The sequence below is a fragment of the Nicotiana tomentosiformis genome, chromosome 2 (genome assembly GCF_000390325.3).
Source record: "Nicotiana tomentosiformis chromosome 2, ASM39032v3, whole genome shotgun sequence".
Classification (NCBI taxonomy): domain Eukaryota; kingdom Viridiplantae; phylum Streptophyta; class Magnoliopsida; order Solanales; family Solanaceae; genus Nicotiana; species Nicotiana tomentosiformis.
The window spans coordinates 88,049,903-88,067,494 of NC_090813.1; the positions used below are offsets into that span (position 1 = coordinate 88,049,903).

The 17,592-nt window shown below is 38.3% G+C and overlaps 1 protein-coding gene across 1 annotated transcript; it reads right to left on the reverse strand.

Annotated features, from left to right (window-relative positions):
• Window positions 1–1,005: 1,005 nt before the first annotated feature.
• On the reverse strand, window positions 1,006–6,765 carry LOC104101056 (DNA replication ATP-dependent helicase/nuclease JHS1-like). Its single transcript, XM_009608456.4, has 5 exons — window positions 6,285–6,765; window positions 6,049–6,200; window positions 1,342–1,419; window positions 1,170–1,262; window positions 1,006–1,080 (listed from the first exon to the last, which is right to left on the reverse strand). The coding sequence occupies exons 1-5, from the start codon at window positions 6,571–6,573 to the stop codon at window positions 1,006–1,008; spliced, it is 687 nt and encodes a 228-aa protein (XP_009606751.1). The 5' UTR covers window positions 6,574–6,765.
• Window positions 6,766–17,592: the final 10,827 nt, after the last annotated feature.

A 17,592-nucleotide genomic window follows, 5' to 3' on the forward strand; every position in this document is an offset into this window, starting at 1 on the left:
TTTTGTTTCTTTTTCCAGTTCATTTTCTTTTATTTCCTTGTTTGTTGATTATACTATACGAAGTTTTGTCTGTTAACTAGAGTAGATTTTATGGCTAAATGCAATAAAGAGATTGCTTTTATGGTTAGTCCTTTATTTATTTTGCGAACACAAATGCTCGTTAGATTGTGACAACATAATGCAGCGAAATTGAAGGTGCAAATTAAAATTGGCAATATTGACCAATGTCTGCCAATTGGATTACTGATGAGAGGTGCCCCAATGTAAAAACCTTCTAGCAATTTACCAGCATTGAAATGGCAATCTGATACATTATATACAGACATTCGTGGAATGAAGTTTAACCTTGAACAATTTCATTTCACCCAGGAAATTTTACTATTATTTACCCAAGAGTGAATGGCTGGGTCTTGATCTCGCAGAGCATTAATATTTACATTTTCATTAGAATACAAAAATGCAAACCCTAAGAGGACTGGATTTTGCAATAATTTACAATATAGCAAAATTGGGGGGTTTTGGGTTTGTGGTGGGGGGGGGGGGATCTTCACCATCATCTCAGGTTGGAGCATCTCTTCAATTCCGGCTTTATGAGCAATATCCTTCTTGGAGACGCTCAAAATGCCACCTTGCTCTTCCACCTTTTCTATGAGAAGTTTTAGCAGAGGCACGTTTGATAGTGTAATGCATGAACCTACCATTATCAACTTCTTCTGTTCAATCAAAAGAGAAGTACATTATTCCATATAATCTGAGGAACTTAACAAAGTTTCAAATAGAGCAAAATTTTCAGTCAAAATATCTCGAGGAACAGTATCTAAACCTTAGCACGTGTAAGAGCCACGTTAATCCTGTGCCAGTCTCCAAGCAATGAAGAAACATAGTTTCTTGGATTTTCACTTGACCTTACAAAGGATAGCAGAATGCAATCTTTATCCCTACCCTGCAAAGAGTAGATTACATTAGAACAATTAGGGAAAGTACCGATCTCTTAGTCCTTTCTACCTAAGAACCACATCGCAATCTGTTACCATATATCAAGGCATTTGATAATGCCATTATGGCTGCACACATGCGGTACTGCAAGTTGTAGCATAGTAGTGGCAACTATATTAACCCAAACGAACTTCAGAGGTGGAAAGAAACATCTTATTGAAATTTGAAGATACCTGGCTTTGCAAAGCACAAATTGCTTGGGGGTGAGCTTCTGAGAGTCTGCAGAACAGGCTTACTGCCATTCCATTTTCTCTAGCCTCTGCACTCTAATATGGAAACAGTTCGAAGTTTTGGTATCACAAGTAACAAGCATTGGAGCTCAACGCAGAGAGAATCAAAGATTACCTGGACGAGTGGTGGTAATTGATAATGATCCCCAACTAGAACTAATTTTGATGCAAATGTCAATGGTCCCAATGATACCTGGATTGTAGATCTAATATTGTCATTTGTTTTTCAAGTAAGGACTTGTCATCTGGTGACAAATGTAGTTCATAAAAATAACTAGCTCTAAGAACATAGAAACGGAAAAGCAAAAGAGATTGTTTTGGGGGTAAGGAATTTAAGGCTGCACAACAAAAGCCTATTATTTAAGTGGCTTTGGAGATATAATGATGAAAGCAATAGGTTATGGAAACACCTTATAGATGTCAAATATGGCAGGAAGGATTTTTGGACTCCTCGTGCACTCCAATCCTTTTCCAAAGGGGGACTTTGGAGCACTATCAGTAGTCTATGGAATGAGTGTAGTCAGTTTGTAAAGTTGAAGCTGGGGAATGGTAAAAATATCCAATTCCGGACTGATGTATGAATGGGGAATGAAAGTCTCAAATCAAAATTTCCAGTTTTATATCGCTGTTCCTCTGACAAGAATGGGAAGGTAGCAGGCGTTTACTCAAGTAATTGTTGGGAATAAATTCCCCGCAGAAATAATATTCATGATAATAAAAGTGGAATAATAACGTAGCACCGAGATACGGTAATTAACAAGAATAAAAGAGTGACAACGACACCAAGATTTTTACGTGGAAAACTCTTTTGAATAAGGGAAAAAATACGGCCCCGAGAGAAACAACTGATATTACTATAGCAAGAAATTTTACACTTTGTAGGTTTGAATAAAATATTTCAAAGACCACTATAACACTCAAAAGAAATAACACTCTTTTGATATTCTCACCTCACTACAGTATCGCTCACTCTCTATTTTTCTTACAGACTATTTTCTTATACCCTGTCTGTAAGCCTCACTCTTTCTTTCTTTCTTTGTTGGTGTATAGAAATTAGAGCCGACGCTCTCCTTTTATAGTTGAAGCCTCACTCTCCGAAGCCTACTATATTTGATAATTTGCACACACTTCTTTTTCTTCAATGTTAACAATTCAACAATGTTGTCTGCCAAACCAAAGAAATTCCCAGCCAAGTATTTTCCTTAGGCACATGCCTATTACTTTGGCTTTTGAATGAGATGGACCCCATCAATCTCCCTCTCCAGTCTCATTCATCTAGAGGAGGTAACACTGCCTTCTAGTTTGAGTGCATGCCGACAAGTTCTTTGCATAGCTCGAACTTGTCTCTTGGTACCACCTTGGTCAGCATATCCGAAGGAATCTCACTTGTATGGATCTTTTTGACTTGTATAGATCCATCCTCTATTTTTTCTCGAATCTAGTGATATCTCACGTTGACATGCTTCATCTTTTCATAATACATGGTGTTTTTGCTCATGTCTATTGCACTTTGACTGTCACAATATATGACATACTCGTTTTGATGTAGTCCGAGCTCTCAAAGGAACCATTTCAGCCAAACCATCTCTTTGCCAGCTTCAGTAGCGGCAATATACTCTGCTTCAGTTGTAGAGAGTGCAAGAAACTTCTGCAACTTCGACTGCCATGATATAGCTCCCCCTGAAAATGTGAGAAGGTATCATGTAGTAGATTTACGATTATCAAAATCACCCGCCATATCAGCATCTATGTAGCCCTTCAAGATTGGATCACATACTCCAAAACACAAGCAATCTCCTCCAGTACCCCTTAGGTATCTGAGTATCCACTTGACTACTTCTCAATGTTCCTCTCCAGGATTTTCAAGGAATCTGCTAACAACACCAATTGCATGAGCAATATCAGGTCTAGTGCATACCATTGCATACATCAAGCTTCCGACTGCTGAAGAATAAGGAACTCTTGCCATGTTCCCTTTCTCCTCCGCTATTGTAGGACACATCTTCTTGCTCAACTTCAGGTGACTAGCAAGAGGTGTGCTAACTGGCTTAGCACTTTTCATGTTAAAGCATTACACTACGAGTTCAATATACTTCTCCTGAGATAGCCACAACTTTCTGCTTGTCCGCTCTCGAACTATCTTCATCCCAAGAATTTGTTGTGCTGGGCCCAAGTCATTCATATCAATGACTTGGATAAATCTCTCTTCACTTTTGCAATCAGCTCCTTGTCTTGTCCTATAATCAACATGTCATCCAGATACAACAATATTATAATAAAGTTAGTATCATAAAATCTTTTGAAATATACACATGGATCAGAATAGGTCTTTATGTATGTTTGACTTTTCATGAATGAGTCAAACTTCATGTACAGTGCCTTGGTGCCTGTTTCAATCCACAAAGACTCATATTCAATTTGCATACCATTTGTTTCTTTCTAGCTACTGGAAATCCTTCTGGCTGCTCCATATAAATCTCCTCTTCCAAATCTCCATGAAGAAATGCAGTTTTCACATCCAACTGCTTCACCTAAAGATCCAGGCTAGATATTATGCTCAAAATTATTCGAATAGAGGTCATTTTGACAACAAGTGAGAAAATTTTATCAAAATCAATACTTTTTTTCTGTTCGAAGCCTTTAACCACCAATCGAGCTTTGTATCTGACCAGCTTGCCATTTCTATATTTTTTGAGTTTAAAGACCGACTTATATTTGAGTGATCTTTTACCCTTTGAAAATTCAACCGGCTTGTACATGCCATTTTTATGCAGAGATTCCATCTCTTCTTGCATGGCTTTCATCCACTGGTTTTTTTTGGATCGGACAACACCTCTTTAAGACTTTCTGGCTCCTCCTCATCACTGATGAGGACATACTCTGTAGAAGGGTACCTGCATGACTCTACACTTGGCCTTTCTAATCTCCTCAGAGGTTGAGGTTATTCTTCTCCCCGGGTGGGGTGCTTCACTTGCTCGACACTATCATCAAATTGCTCCTCCTGCTCAATAATCTCATCAGGTTGCTCCCCTTGCTCCGCAACCTCGTCGGTCCTACTTTTTGCACTTGTGGGATTGTTAGAAGTAGAAGGAATAGTAGCAAGGTTAGGAATTATACCATTCTTGGCCTTCGTTGGCATATCATCAGCAGTTCCAACTTCACTTTCTGTGAAGACTACATTTCTGCTTCTGATGACCTTCTTCTTTACAGGATCCCACAATCTGTATCCGAACTCTTCATCTCCATATCCGATGAATATGCAGGGAATAGATTTATCATCCAGCTTTGTTCTCTGCTCCTTTGGTACATGTGCAAATCACAGTGCTGAAATCTTGATACAAATGTCACCAATCCCTGCAATCTTTGAGTAACTTGTGTTACCTATTCTCATAGTGCCGAAATCACCTGCTACATATCTATAAAAAAAAATCTCTTACCGGTGTGGCATGGTAAGATGCTGCTGTATCAATCACCCATTCCGACTCTGGATTTAACAAGTGCATGCATTCCTCTTTCTCATTTATAAAGAGGATAACATTATCATTGTTTTGCGCCATGGCGGTTGTGTTGTCGTTATTCTTCTGGCAGTGCTTTCACCTTTGCCCTTCCTTGGATTTGGGCAATCTCTTTTTAGGCCGTATAATTAATTCTTCGGGTACAATTTATTTGTTAGTGTTTTAGACATGTATAGGCTTTCCAACCTTGTCCAAATGCCACGTGCAATGTCTTCATCAATGATGTTATTTACCACATCATCTGATAAGTGCAACCTGATTGCACTAGCAGCCCTTTCATCCAAGTTAGTCCAATCCTCAGCTTTCATGGTATCAGGCTTTTTGGCATCAACATTTAGTACCTTGTGTAATCCTTGTTGGATGAGCAGATCCCACCAGTAATGGCTGGCATTTGATCTTGAGGAGGGGCCTTAATGACTGGGTAGTAGATTAATTCGCTCAGTTAATGCAATTGCTGGACAGTGTCAGTTTGGAGGGTAATAGGAGAGATTCAATGATTTGGGCTGCAAGTAATGATGGGAAATTCATAGTTAGTAGAGGTTATACTCTTTTACAGAAGCAACAAGGGAGGTATGAATCTGATTGGCCATGGAAAGCAATATGGAAATCAAAAGCTCATGTTAAAGTAGCATGTTTTGGGCGGATGACAGCAAATGAAGCTTGTTTAAGTCAGGATAATCTACAGAAGAGAGAAACTATTTTAATTAATAGATGCTATATGTGTGAAGAAGAATTAGAAACAGTCAATCATCTCCCCATTCATTGCAAAGTGGCAAGACAGTGTTGAGAGCTATTCCTTGGTTTGTATGGTATCAAATGGGTTATGCCACAAAATGTAAAAAGTCTGCTGGAGACATGACAACATTAACAAGTGGCAAGAAGTCAGCAGGCAGTGTGGAGAACAACCCCCCTATGTGTCTTATGGACAATATGGGTGGAGAGAAAGAGAGTTTGCTTTGAAGGGATAAGACAGCATGTATCTAGGATTAAAAATAGATGTCTTTTGAATTTGTTTTTCGATGTAAAAGGAGTGTTATTGAAAATCTAGAACAATGCATAGATTTCTTAGAGGAAATAGTTGATTTGTAGGAGTAGTGGATAAGTATTATGGCAGTTTTGGTGTAATTGTACCATCTTGGTACCTTCATTAATAAAACTTTACCTTATAAAAAAATAAAAAGATTGTTAATTGAGATATATACAGCAGTTGCAATCAACAATAGCAACTTTGACAAGTTTAACCTCATTCACGACGTCTATTGACCAAAATGTTCAAATGCACTACAACACAAACTATAAAAACGTACCGGCAACGTAGTTTGTCCGGCTTCATCCATGATACACACATCAAATCTCTTGTTTGAAAGCAATGGGCTAGTTATCCCCAAACACGTAACAACAACAACTTTACTTTGCTCTATCCTTTGCTTTATCTCTTCAAGACCATGAGCGTCCATCACTGTAGGAGAAAGTCCAGCAGTAAATTAGTATTCTGTGGGCCAATCAGGAAGCAAACTCTTTGACAAAGTTACCAGAAACCAACTTGATAAGCAATTCTCTCGAACTTCCTCGTGTACAACCTCATATCTTACAATACGAATAAAATCTATACCCCGCAACAGTATATATGTTAGTCCTAATGTCCACTGAAGTAGTAATGCAGTAGGATTTGTATGTAAATGTAAAAGCACTACATTATTTGTGCCTTGTGGTTCGCAGTCAGCAGAAGCATACCAGAGAATGAAAGCACTAGGAAAAATAAATGATACTCCGTAATATGTAGGTGAAGCATGTCGAGAAATCATTCCTAGCAGGACATTTCGAAAAACCATGTCCTTAGAGGAAGAGGAAAGGAGAGATTTTCCTCGATAACGCTTACATGCATGTCAGTCAATCAGCTTCATTTTACTTGCAGAGCGGCTGCGTATAGTTGAATATCTAAATGGATAAAAAGAAGGATATTTAACTTGATACATTTATACACGAAGAGGTAATTGCGTTACTTTTTACCTTAGAAATCAGCAGGCTCTTATTATGAATCAATCCCGGCCCAATAAGAATATCACAAAGTATGTCACAGTAATAGATCTTGAGTTGAGAAGAAGCAATTGGGCCAATCCTTCACAAAGGTTAATTTGGGATCCAGGCTGAGGTCACTTGGTATTGTCGTTAAATAACACATGGTATCATATTTAGAGGCTATCGTGAATTATGTGCAAAGGCATTTATGGTTTCTTCACATCCCCAATTCTGTATCAGTCTTTCTCATCCCCTTTCTTCTTAGTTATGTTGCAATCTTCCCTACTCTAGTTAGTGTTTGCTTTGTAATTCCCGTTTAATGTTCAATATAATCGATCAGTTCTATCGAAAGAGAGTCGTCTACTCTTAGTTTGTTATATTGGTGCTTTCATCGATTCGGACTCCAATGGAAGCGGTGATACTAGATAAATTCAACAATGGCAACCTAGAGGGCTAGGTTTATCGGGCGGAGCGTTACTTCAAATTCCTTGATTTCTCTGAGGAAGACTGGTTACCACTTCCATATTTTTACCTTGAAGGTGATGTCCTTGCTTGGTTCGATTGGCTCTTTCGCAACAAACAATTCTATAATTGGAACCATTTCAAGGAGAAAATATTTTTGCGATTTCAGAAACAACCTGTCATAGATTCGAAGAAGAGGCTGGCCGATTCATCCCTGGCGTATCATAACCACATTATTCACTCTACTTTGAATTCGTCTGAGGCTCACGTATCTCATTTAGCTGATTTGTGCCATAATTTCAACTTATATGAGTTAGAATCTGCATTCAAAGTTGGTAACTCAGAGGCCAAGCATGTGTTCGATAAAATGTCTCCTGAAATTTTCGCCAGAGCAACAGAAGAATATTCTTCTGTTACAACAGCGTGTCAGAGCACAGATGCAAACGCTTATGTCTCTCACTTTGTAGCTGATTTGGATGTTATTCAGTCACCTAAGGTGTTCCATGCAATGTTACATAGTTGTTGCCCTAATATATTTGTCGACGCACAACCAGATGCTCCAATCGGCATGCCTGATTTAGAAATTAGAAGCTACAGGTCCTGCAAGCAGCAAAGTCCAACTGTTTGATAAAAGTGCTCATGGTTATATGTCAGAGAGTATGTTACTGCAACTTCTCTTGCTCGTGGCATTGGTGAACAACACATTGAAATTGAGACCTGGGATGACCTGTATCTTGCTGAATTTTTCATGGAGTCTGAGACTATTGTGAATCTATATCTTGATAAATTCTTTATGGAGAATGAGGATGGCATTCCAACAAGTGCAATGCCTTATGATAAAATAATGCCTGAAGATGTGCATGGAAAATTCAATGGAGGAGTAGAACATAATGAAGGTTTTCTTCCAATCTGGGCGGACAACATGGTGAGTGTACCATAATTTGCTTTTCCGATGAAAGTATACAGTCCGTGCAAGGATTGTTCAAACATAGTGATGGATGATTTCAAGGGAATCCATAGGAAATCAGCTTGTCATATTGATAATATTTTCACTGATCAACGTATTTAGAATCAGTTTCCATTTAATCCTGCTGCGACTGATCTTTGTGTTTGGGAGCCAGGAATAAGTTCTATATTCATGGCTCTAACAGGTTCCTCACAGAACATAGAAGGACTAATTTTTTTGGGATCTATTAGCAAGTTTTGCTCAACTGCCCATTCTAACTCTATGACTATAGTGTGGGATCCCGGACAAGAATGGTGTTCAAATGCCTACATTTTACAATTTAGTTCGATATTGGCTGCAACTACATCTCCAACTTTTCATCACTGTTATAATGCTAAAAAAAAAACCTTCATCCAACTTGACAGAGTTGGAACCAAGAGAAATGGTATTAACTTTGAGATTGAACCTTCTTGTTTTATTGTTTGCCTTGCATGATGAAACTACGGTACAATACTTGGATAAGGATACTTCAGCGTGTTATTCCCGTCAATATTGCTGTATTTGTAAATAATAATTCTGCAAAATATAAGTTAACGTAATGAAACAATAATAAATTCGAGCCCACTGAATTCACAGTGTTTCCTTAAGGAATTTAATCCCCTCCTAGTACCCAAGGTAATGGATTATTTCCTCCCAGGATAGAACGAATAACACACTGGTGTAGCGGTACTTCAAACCCCAGTGTTTCAGCGAACACAAAGTTCGGTAGCAAATCACACTTACAGTTGCTTTGTTTGAAGTTAAAAACAATGCAGAACGAAGGAGTATAAACTCAGAAAATCGTATGGAAATGCTGAGAGGAAGGAGTGCAATGTATAGCCAATTTGTTGAGCGAATTGTGCGTTGTGTGTTGAGTGTTGAGTGTCTTTCTTCAACATCTGCTGCACATATATATAGCAGCCAGTGTTGAAGAAGACCAAACGTCCACCCTCTATGGTGGAGCAAGCATTAGCTTGTTTGTGGAGCAAGCACTTCATGTTTGTGGAGCAAGCACTTCATGGTGGGAAGAGCATTAGGCGGCTGCCAAATGGTCAATACACGGATTGGAAAATATCCGTTACAAATACGGATCATCTTACATTAATATTTACTATTAACAAATAAATTTGGTCCAAAAAATTAATCAATCAATCGATCATTTGACCAAATCCAAATCCAAATCCAAAGCCAAAGCGGAAGCCGAAGCCGTAGCCGTAGCCGAAGCCGAGCCGAGCGAGCGACGACGACGACGGCGCGAGGCTTGCTTTCTTCTTAACTCTTTAAGAGCTACAAGAAGAGCAATTATATATATACCCACCAAAAATGTCTTCCTCTTCCAATATGGGACAATGTCTCATTGTCAAGAGGGGAAAACTTAAAATTTTACTCAAAATTTCATTTTCCCTCCATTTCCCATTCACCCTCATTTTAAGAATATTTCATCTTAAAAACAAAACTTCAACAACCCCCCACATGAATGGGGAATGGCTATATCACGAAAGTATGCATGAAAAAACTGTGTGATTTACAAGTAAGGATTAATCGCATCTGGATAAGTAGGTTTCCCTTTGAACTTTCCGTAGTAAACTTATGTCGGATATACTCGGTCAATCGGTAGATTTGATATCTTTGAACCGTCGATCTTTGGTGTATACCTAGACAACCATAAGTCACACAATCAACCCTTAACCGTCTTTGGTTCTCATTGTTGTGTTCGTTTCAGCCATGAACACCGCCTGGTTTCATAAGTGCGTAGAGAACTGGCCTTACAAAGTTCTCCTTGAAGCGGCTAACACTTCACACTTACATAGGTGATTCCTAAACGTGTCATCCTGTAGATACACTATTTGATATACCCCGTATCAAATTTAGAAATCATTAAAAAACCTTAATGCTTTATCCTTGGTACTGAACATTGTCTCATCACGAGAACAGACTAAAATTTTATTTGACAATGTTGAACCGTCATTAATGACTTTGTTTGATCTCCTTGAACCTAGATCTTGGGATCTCCAGTCTTCTAGGTAGAGTTACCGCCACAATGACTTGTTCTCGGCCATAGCCCCATTCCCCTTGATGATTTCTCAACTACCTCTCTAGTTAGGCCTTTTGTAAGTGGATCCGACACATTATCACTTGACTTTACATAGTCAATCATGATAATTCCTCTAGAGAGTAATTGCCTAACGGTTTTATGTCTTCGTCGTATATGACGAGATTTACCGTTATACATAACGCTCCCAGCCCTTCCAATTGCCGCTTGACTATCACAATGTATGCATATTGGTGCCAACGGTTTGGGCCAAAATGGAATGTCTTCCAAGAAATTCCGGAGCCATTCAGCTTCTTCACCGGCTTTATCTAAGGCTATGAATTCAGCCTCCATTGTAGAGCGGGCAATACATGTTTGTTTGGACGACTTCCAAGATACCGCTCCTCCACCAATAGTGAATACATATCCACTCGTGGACTTAGAATCAGTTGAACCGATGATCCAATTTGTATCACAGTATCCCTCAATCACCGCAGGGAAATTACTGTAGTGCAATTCAAAGTTCTGGGTATGTTCTAAATATCCCAAAACTCGTTTCATTGCCATCCAATGAGATTGGCCTGGATTGCTCGTATATCGACTCAGTTTACTTATAGCACAAGCTATATCTGGTCGTGTACAATTCATGATATACATTAAGCATCCCAACACACGAGCATAATCCAATTGTGATATGCTTTGGCCTTTGTTCTTTGCTAATGCAAGATTCACGTCAATTGGAGTCTTTGCAACTTTAAAGCCCAAGTGCTTGAATTTTTCAAGTACTGTCTTAATATAATGAGATTGTGACAATGCCAGACCTTGAGGAGTCTTATGGATCTTAATTCCCAGAATTAAATCAGCAACTCCCAAGTCTTTCATATCAAACTTGCTATTGAGCATACGCTTAGTAGCATTTATGTTGGCAATGTCATTACTCATTATCAGCATATCATCCACATATAGGCAAACAATGACTATGTGATTTGGAACATTTTTAATGTACACACATTTATCACATTCATTTATCTTAAAACCATTTGACAACATTGTTTGGTCAAATTTCGCATGCCATTGTTTGGGTGCTTGTTTTAGTCCGTAAAGAGACTTAACAAGTCTACATACCTTCTTTTCTTTACCTGGAACCACAAACCCTTCAGGTTGTTCCATGTAAATTTCTTCCTCCAACTCTCCATTTAAGAAGGCAGTCTTAACATCCATTTGATGAATTTCAAGACCATACACTGCAGCTAATGCTACTAACATCCGTATGGACGTAATTCTTGTAACTGGAGAGTATGTATCAAAGTAGTCTAGACCTTCTCGTTGTCTATACCCTTTGACTACGAGCCTTGCCTTGAATTTATCAATAGTGCCATCATCTTTGATTTTTCTCTTAAAAATCCATTTAGAACCCAAAGGTTTATTTCCAGGAGGAAGATCAACCAATTCCCATGTATGGTTGTTCAATATGGATTCTATTTCACTATTGACTGCCTCTTTCCAAAACAATGATTCCGAAGAAGTCATAGCTTCTTTAAATGTTTGAGGCTCATTCTCCAATAAGAAAGTCACAAAATCCGGTCCAAATGAAGTAGACGTTCTTTGACGTTTACTACGTCTTGGATCCTCCTGGTTACATGTACTTTCTTTTGTTTCTTCTCGAGGTCATTTAGATCCTTCACCAAACGACTCACATTCCTTTTTATATGGATATATATTTTCAAAGAACTCAGCATTATCTGATTCTATAACCGTATTATTATGAATGTCGGGATTTTCTGATTTATGAACCAGAAATCGATATGCTTTACTATTTGTCGCATATCCTATGAAAACATAATCAACGGTTTTCGGTCCTATCTTTACCCTTTTGGGTTTAGGAACTTGCACTTTTGCCAAACACCCCCACACTTTAAAGTAATTCAAGTTGGGCTTCCTTCCTTTCCATTTTTTATATGGAATGGATTGTGTTTTGCTATGGGGCACTCGATTTAATATTCGATTAGCCGTAAGAATGGCTTCCCCCACAAGTTCTGTGGCAAACCAGAACTTATTAACAACGCATTCATCATCTCCTTTAATGTGCGATTCTTTCTTTCCGCAATCCCATTAGATTGGGGCGTGTAAAGGGCTGTTGTTTGATGAATAATTCCATATTCTAAACATATTTCTTCAAAAGGAGATTCATATTCACCACCCCTATCACTTCTTATCATTTTTACTTTCTTGTTAAGTTGCGTTTCAACTTCATTTTTGTATTGCCTGAATGCGTCTATTGTTTCATCTTTACTATTCAGTAAGTAAACATAGCAATATCGAGTACCATCGTCAATAAAAGTTATGAAATACTTCTTTCCACCACGAGATGGTATTGACTTCATGTCACAAATATCTGTGTGAATTAAGTCTAAAGGATTTGAATTCCTTTCAACTGACTTATAAGGATGTTTAACATACTTAGATTCCACACATGTTTGACATTTTGATTTTTCGCATTCAAACTTGGGCAGTACTTCCAAGTTAATTATTTTCCGCAAGGTTTTATAATTGACATGACCCAAACGTACATGCCATAAATCATTTGACTCAAGTAAGTAAGAAGAAGCTGAAATATTATTATTATTTTCCACAACCATTACATTTAGGTTGAAAAGGCCCTCGGTGAGGTAACCTTTTCCTACAAATATTTCATTCTTACTAATTACAACCTTGTTTGACACAAAAACGCACTTAAAATCGTGCTTAACAAGAAGTCCAGTAGAGACTAAATTCTTTCTCATTTCGGGAACATGAAGGACATTGTTCAAAGTCATGATCTTGCCAGAAGTCATTTTCAGAAATATCTTTCCATATCCTTCAACTTTCGCTGTTGAAGCATTTCCCATATAAACTGTCTCTCCTGGTTCAGCAAGAGTATAAGTAGCAAAAGCTTCTCTAACTGCACAAACATGGTGAGTGGCTCCTGAATCAAACCACCACAGTTTAGGATTTCCCACCAAGTTACATTCAGAAAGCATGGCACACAAGTTATCAACATCATCATGGTTTACTACCATGTTTGCTTGACCCCTTTTCTTGTCTTTCTTCGGAGCATGACACTCCGTAGATTTGTGTCCGGTTTTCCCACAGTTGTAGCAGTTTCCACTGAACCGCTTCTTGCTTGGGTTGTATTTCGGACCAGAAGCCTTCTTCCTCTTTTTGTTAGCTTCAACAATATTTGCTCCCATTATTGTTGAATTTCCACGGCCTCTCCTTTCAGCAGCTTTATTGTCCTCTTCGATTCTCAACCGAACAATGAGATCTTCAAGGGACATTTCCTTTCGTTTGTGTTTCAAATAATTTTTGAAGTCCTTCCACAACGGAGGCAACTTCTCAATCATTGCTGCTACTTGGAATGCTTCGTTGATGACAAGACCTTCAGCAAGTAGATCATGAATAATCACTTGTAATTCCTGGACTTGGGTAATAACAGATTTGCTATCTACCATTTTGTGGTCCAAAAATTTTGCGGCAACGAATTTCTTCATCCCGGCATCTTCAGTTTTATATTTCTTTTCAAGCGCATTCCACAATTCTTTTGAGGTCTCCACGCTACTGTATACATTACACAGATTATCATCCAGTCCGCTAAGAATATAATTCTTGCATAAAAAATCAGAATGATTCCACGCTTCAATCACGAGAAAGCGTTCATTCTCTGGAGTTTTATCTGGCAGATCAGGAACATCTTCCTTGATGAACTTCTGTAGACATAACGTAGTTAAATAGAAGAACATCTTCTGCTGCCAGCGCTTGAAATCAATCCCGAAAAATTTTCTGGGTTTTTCTGCCGGTGCCAACGCCGGTGTTCGGCTTGTCGATGTGTTGGCAGTTACCATCGGAACAGCTTGGTTTTCGCTTTCAGTCATCATTTTTTCTGTAAAAGAATGACACAAACAAACGTTTAATACACGTTTTTAAACTGGAGTAAAAATCACGTAGATTTTAATATCCAACAAAACGCCACGAAGGCTTAACTCTCCAAAACGGGAGTACTCAAACCACAAAGGTTTTAGTTTGCAGAATAATAAGAATAACACAAATACAGAAATAAATATTAAATTCCTTAAGATTGTTATTCCCGCCAATATTGCTGTATTTGTAAATAATAATTCTGCAAAATATAAGTTAACGTAATGAAACAATAATAAATTCGAGCCCACTGAATTCACAGTGTTTCCTTAAGGAATTTAATCCCCTCCTAGTACCCAAGGTAATGGATTATTTCCTCCCAGGATAGAACGAATAACACACTGGTGTAGCGGTACTTCAAACCCCAGTGTTTCAGCGAACACAAAGTTCGGTAGCAAATCACACTTACAGTTGCTTTGTTTGAAGTTAAAAACAATGCAGAACGAAGGAGTATAAACTCAGAAAATCGTATGGAAATGCTGAGAGGAAGGAGTGCAATGTATAGCCAATTTGTTGAGCGAATTGTGCGTTGTGTGTTGAGTGTTGAGTGTCTTTCTTCAACATCTGCTGCACATATATATAGCAGCCAGTGTTGAAGAAGACCAAACGTCCACCCTCTATGGTGGAGCAAGCATTAGCTTGTTTGTGGAGCAAGCACTTCATGTTTGTGGAGCAAGCACTTCATGGTGGGAAGAGCATTAGGCGGCTGCCAAATGGTCAATACACGGATTGAAAAATATCCGTTACAAATACGGATCATCTTACATTAATATTTACTATTAACAAATAAATTTGGTCCAAAAAATTAATCAATCAATCGATCATTTGACCAAATCCAAATCCAAATCCAAAGCCAAAGCGGAAGCCGAAGCCGAAGCCGTAGCCGAAGCCGAGCCGAGCAAGCGACGACGACGACGGCGTGAGGCTTGCTTTCTTCTTAACTCTTTAAGAGCTACAAGAAGAGCAATTATATATATACCCACCAAAAATGTCTTCCTCTTCCAATATGGGACAATGTCTCATTGTCAAGAGGGAAAACTTAAAATTTTACTCAAAATTTCATTTTCCCTCCATTTCCCATTCACCCTCATTTTAAGAATATTTCATCTTAAAAACAAAACCTCAACACAGCGAACTACGTACTCAAATTTATAACAGAAGCAGGTGGCGAAGTTTTACTCAAGCCAAGGTATATTGAGAACATAGAGGAACTACTTTTGCTGAAATGTACTGGCAAGTCTTCCTTAATTGCATATTCTAACTCTATGAGTAGAGTGTGGGATCCTGGACAACCATGGTGTGTGAATTCCTACTTGTCCAATGAGTTCTCTGTTGTATATAACTACATTGCATTCAGAGGTCCTTTAATTGTAGGGGAAGAATATAGTCCAATCTTAGATGAGTATTTTGATGTAAAACATGACATTTTGGTGGCAGGTTTCAAACACATACCAGTTTGGGAACACAATTTTAGTAATGTTCTTGACGATGTTCTAGTCAAATGAAGCTCTCGAGGTTAACGTGGTTGTGGATAAATTAGATGAAGTGGAGTTGCCTGTTCTGTTTAGTCATTTCTGCTCTGTTTGTAGTACGGTTGTGAAAAATATAGCGAGAGGTGAAAAGGGTCAGCTGACCGTGATGCCACAAGATAGCGTTGGGACGAAAAGAAAACCAACCTTGAGCTATAGAGGAGCAATCTCGCCTACTGCCATGTCAACAGAAATAAACTTTGGCTTGATCTCATGGAAGACTATCTCAGATGTCAAACTGACCAGCATGTTGCAAGATGGCACAAACCTCATCGAGGAGGGCCATAACGATGAGAATGGAGATGAGCCTTTTGAGTTTAGGAGAGATGACGAGCAAGTTATTATTGGGGTAGATAGAGTTGAGATGACAAGAAAAGTAAAATTAGACATTCCCATATTACTGATTCGTCTATTTTTGTTGAGTTGCCCAGTCAAACTGTAGTAAACAATATGAGCTTTCCTCTACTGTCAAGGAAACCAATGTATCCAAAGTTGTGGAATACACCAGGAGAGTTGCTTTTTGAGCCAGTAGCTGTTGTATAACTAAGTTGGTCGGACTATTTTATAATAGAATTACCAATTTTCAGTTGGCATCATTTGGATACCACAATAATTGAACAATTTAAAACATCCCAGCAAGCCATGAGGACCAAATTCAGTGCGTGATTATGGCCGGTTTTGTTCACTTGCTACAAAATGTGGAGTTAGATATTTAAAAAAGGCTTCATTGGCAATCTCCAAGGCTACATCTTGTAGTACTAGTGAGCAGACCAAATACCTTAGTAGCGGTGGAGGCTTTACATATGAATACTCACGAACATGGTTGGGGACAAGTAACTTTGTCGAGACTTTTGGAGATGTGATTATTACATTTTCCTATGTAGACTGTTCCACAACGTTACTTCAAGCTCCATCAGTGAACATCGCCACTATGATATCATTGTCCTTGAACCTTGAGGATAAGTTCTTTTTTAGGGAGGGAGTATTGTTATGAAACAATACCAACCCAATAAGCTGAATACCACCAAGTATGTCACAGTAATAGATGTTGAGCTGAGAAGAAACAATTGGACTAGGCCTTCACAAAGGTTAATTTGGGATCCAGGCTGAGGGCACTTGGTATTGTCGTTAAATAACACATGGTATCATATTTAGAGGCTATCGTGAATTACGTGCAAAGACATTTCTGATATTTTCTCATCCTCAATTCTGTATCAGTCTTTCTCATCCCGTTTCTTCTTAATTCTGTTGAAATCTTCCCAACTTTAGTTAGTGTTTGCTTTGTAATTCCCATTTAATGTTCAATATAATCGATCAGTTCTATTGAAAGAGAGTCGTCCACTCTTAGTTTGTTACACTCTGGATTTGATCTAAATGTATGTGAGGATGTGTTATAAGGATAGAGTTTTGGTTTTCTGCCATGAAGCTAATAGATTATATTTGTTTGCCCCTTCGCCTAAGCCCCACTAACATATATCCGAATAGCTTGTCTACCAAGTACCAATTCATCAGCAGCTTAATAGCTCTATCTAAAACTTTTCATGGTGAGACCAAGTTACACACGATCTACAATATGGGGGAATCAAACTTCAAAGTATTAGAGTACTTACTGTTTGGGAACAAATTAAAAATTGTGAATTAGAGTACTTACTGTTTGGGAAGAAAAGACTTCTAACCCATTAGGCTAACTAATTTTCGGACGGGTAATTGAAAAATGAGGAATTTTCAGAAATGACTATTGTTTAGTGCTTATTAATTTTCTATAGTTACCGTATACATAATTACTTTCCGTAGCTACCTTTCAGTTGCTATGGTAATGTATTCGACGTATTCGAGCTACTGTATTCATGAATACAGTAGCAAAAATTGG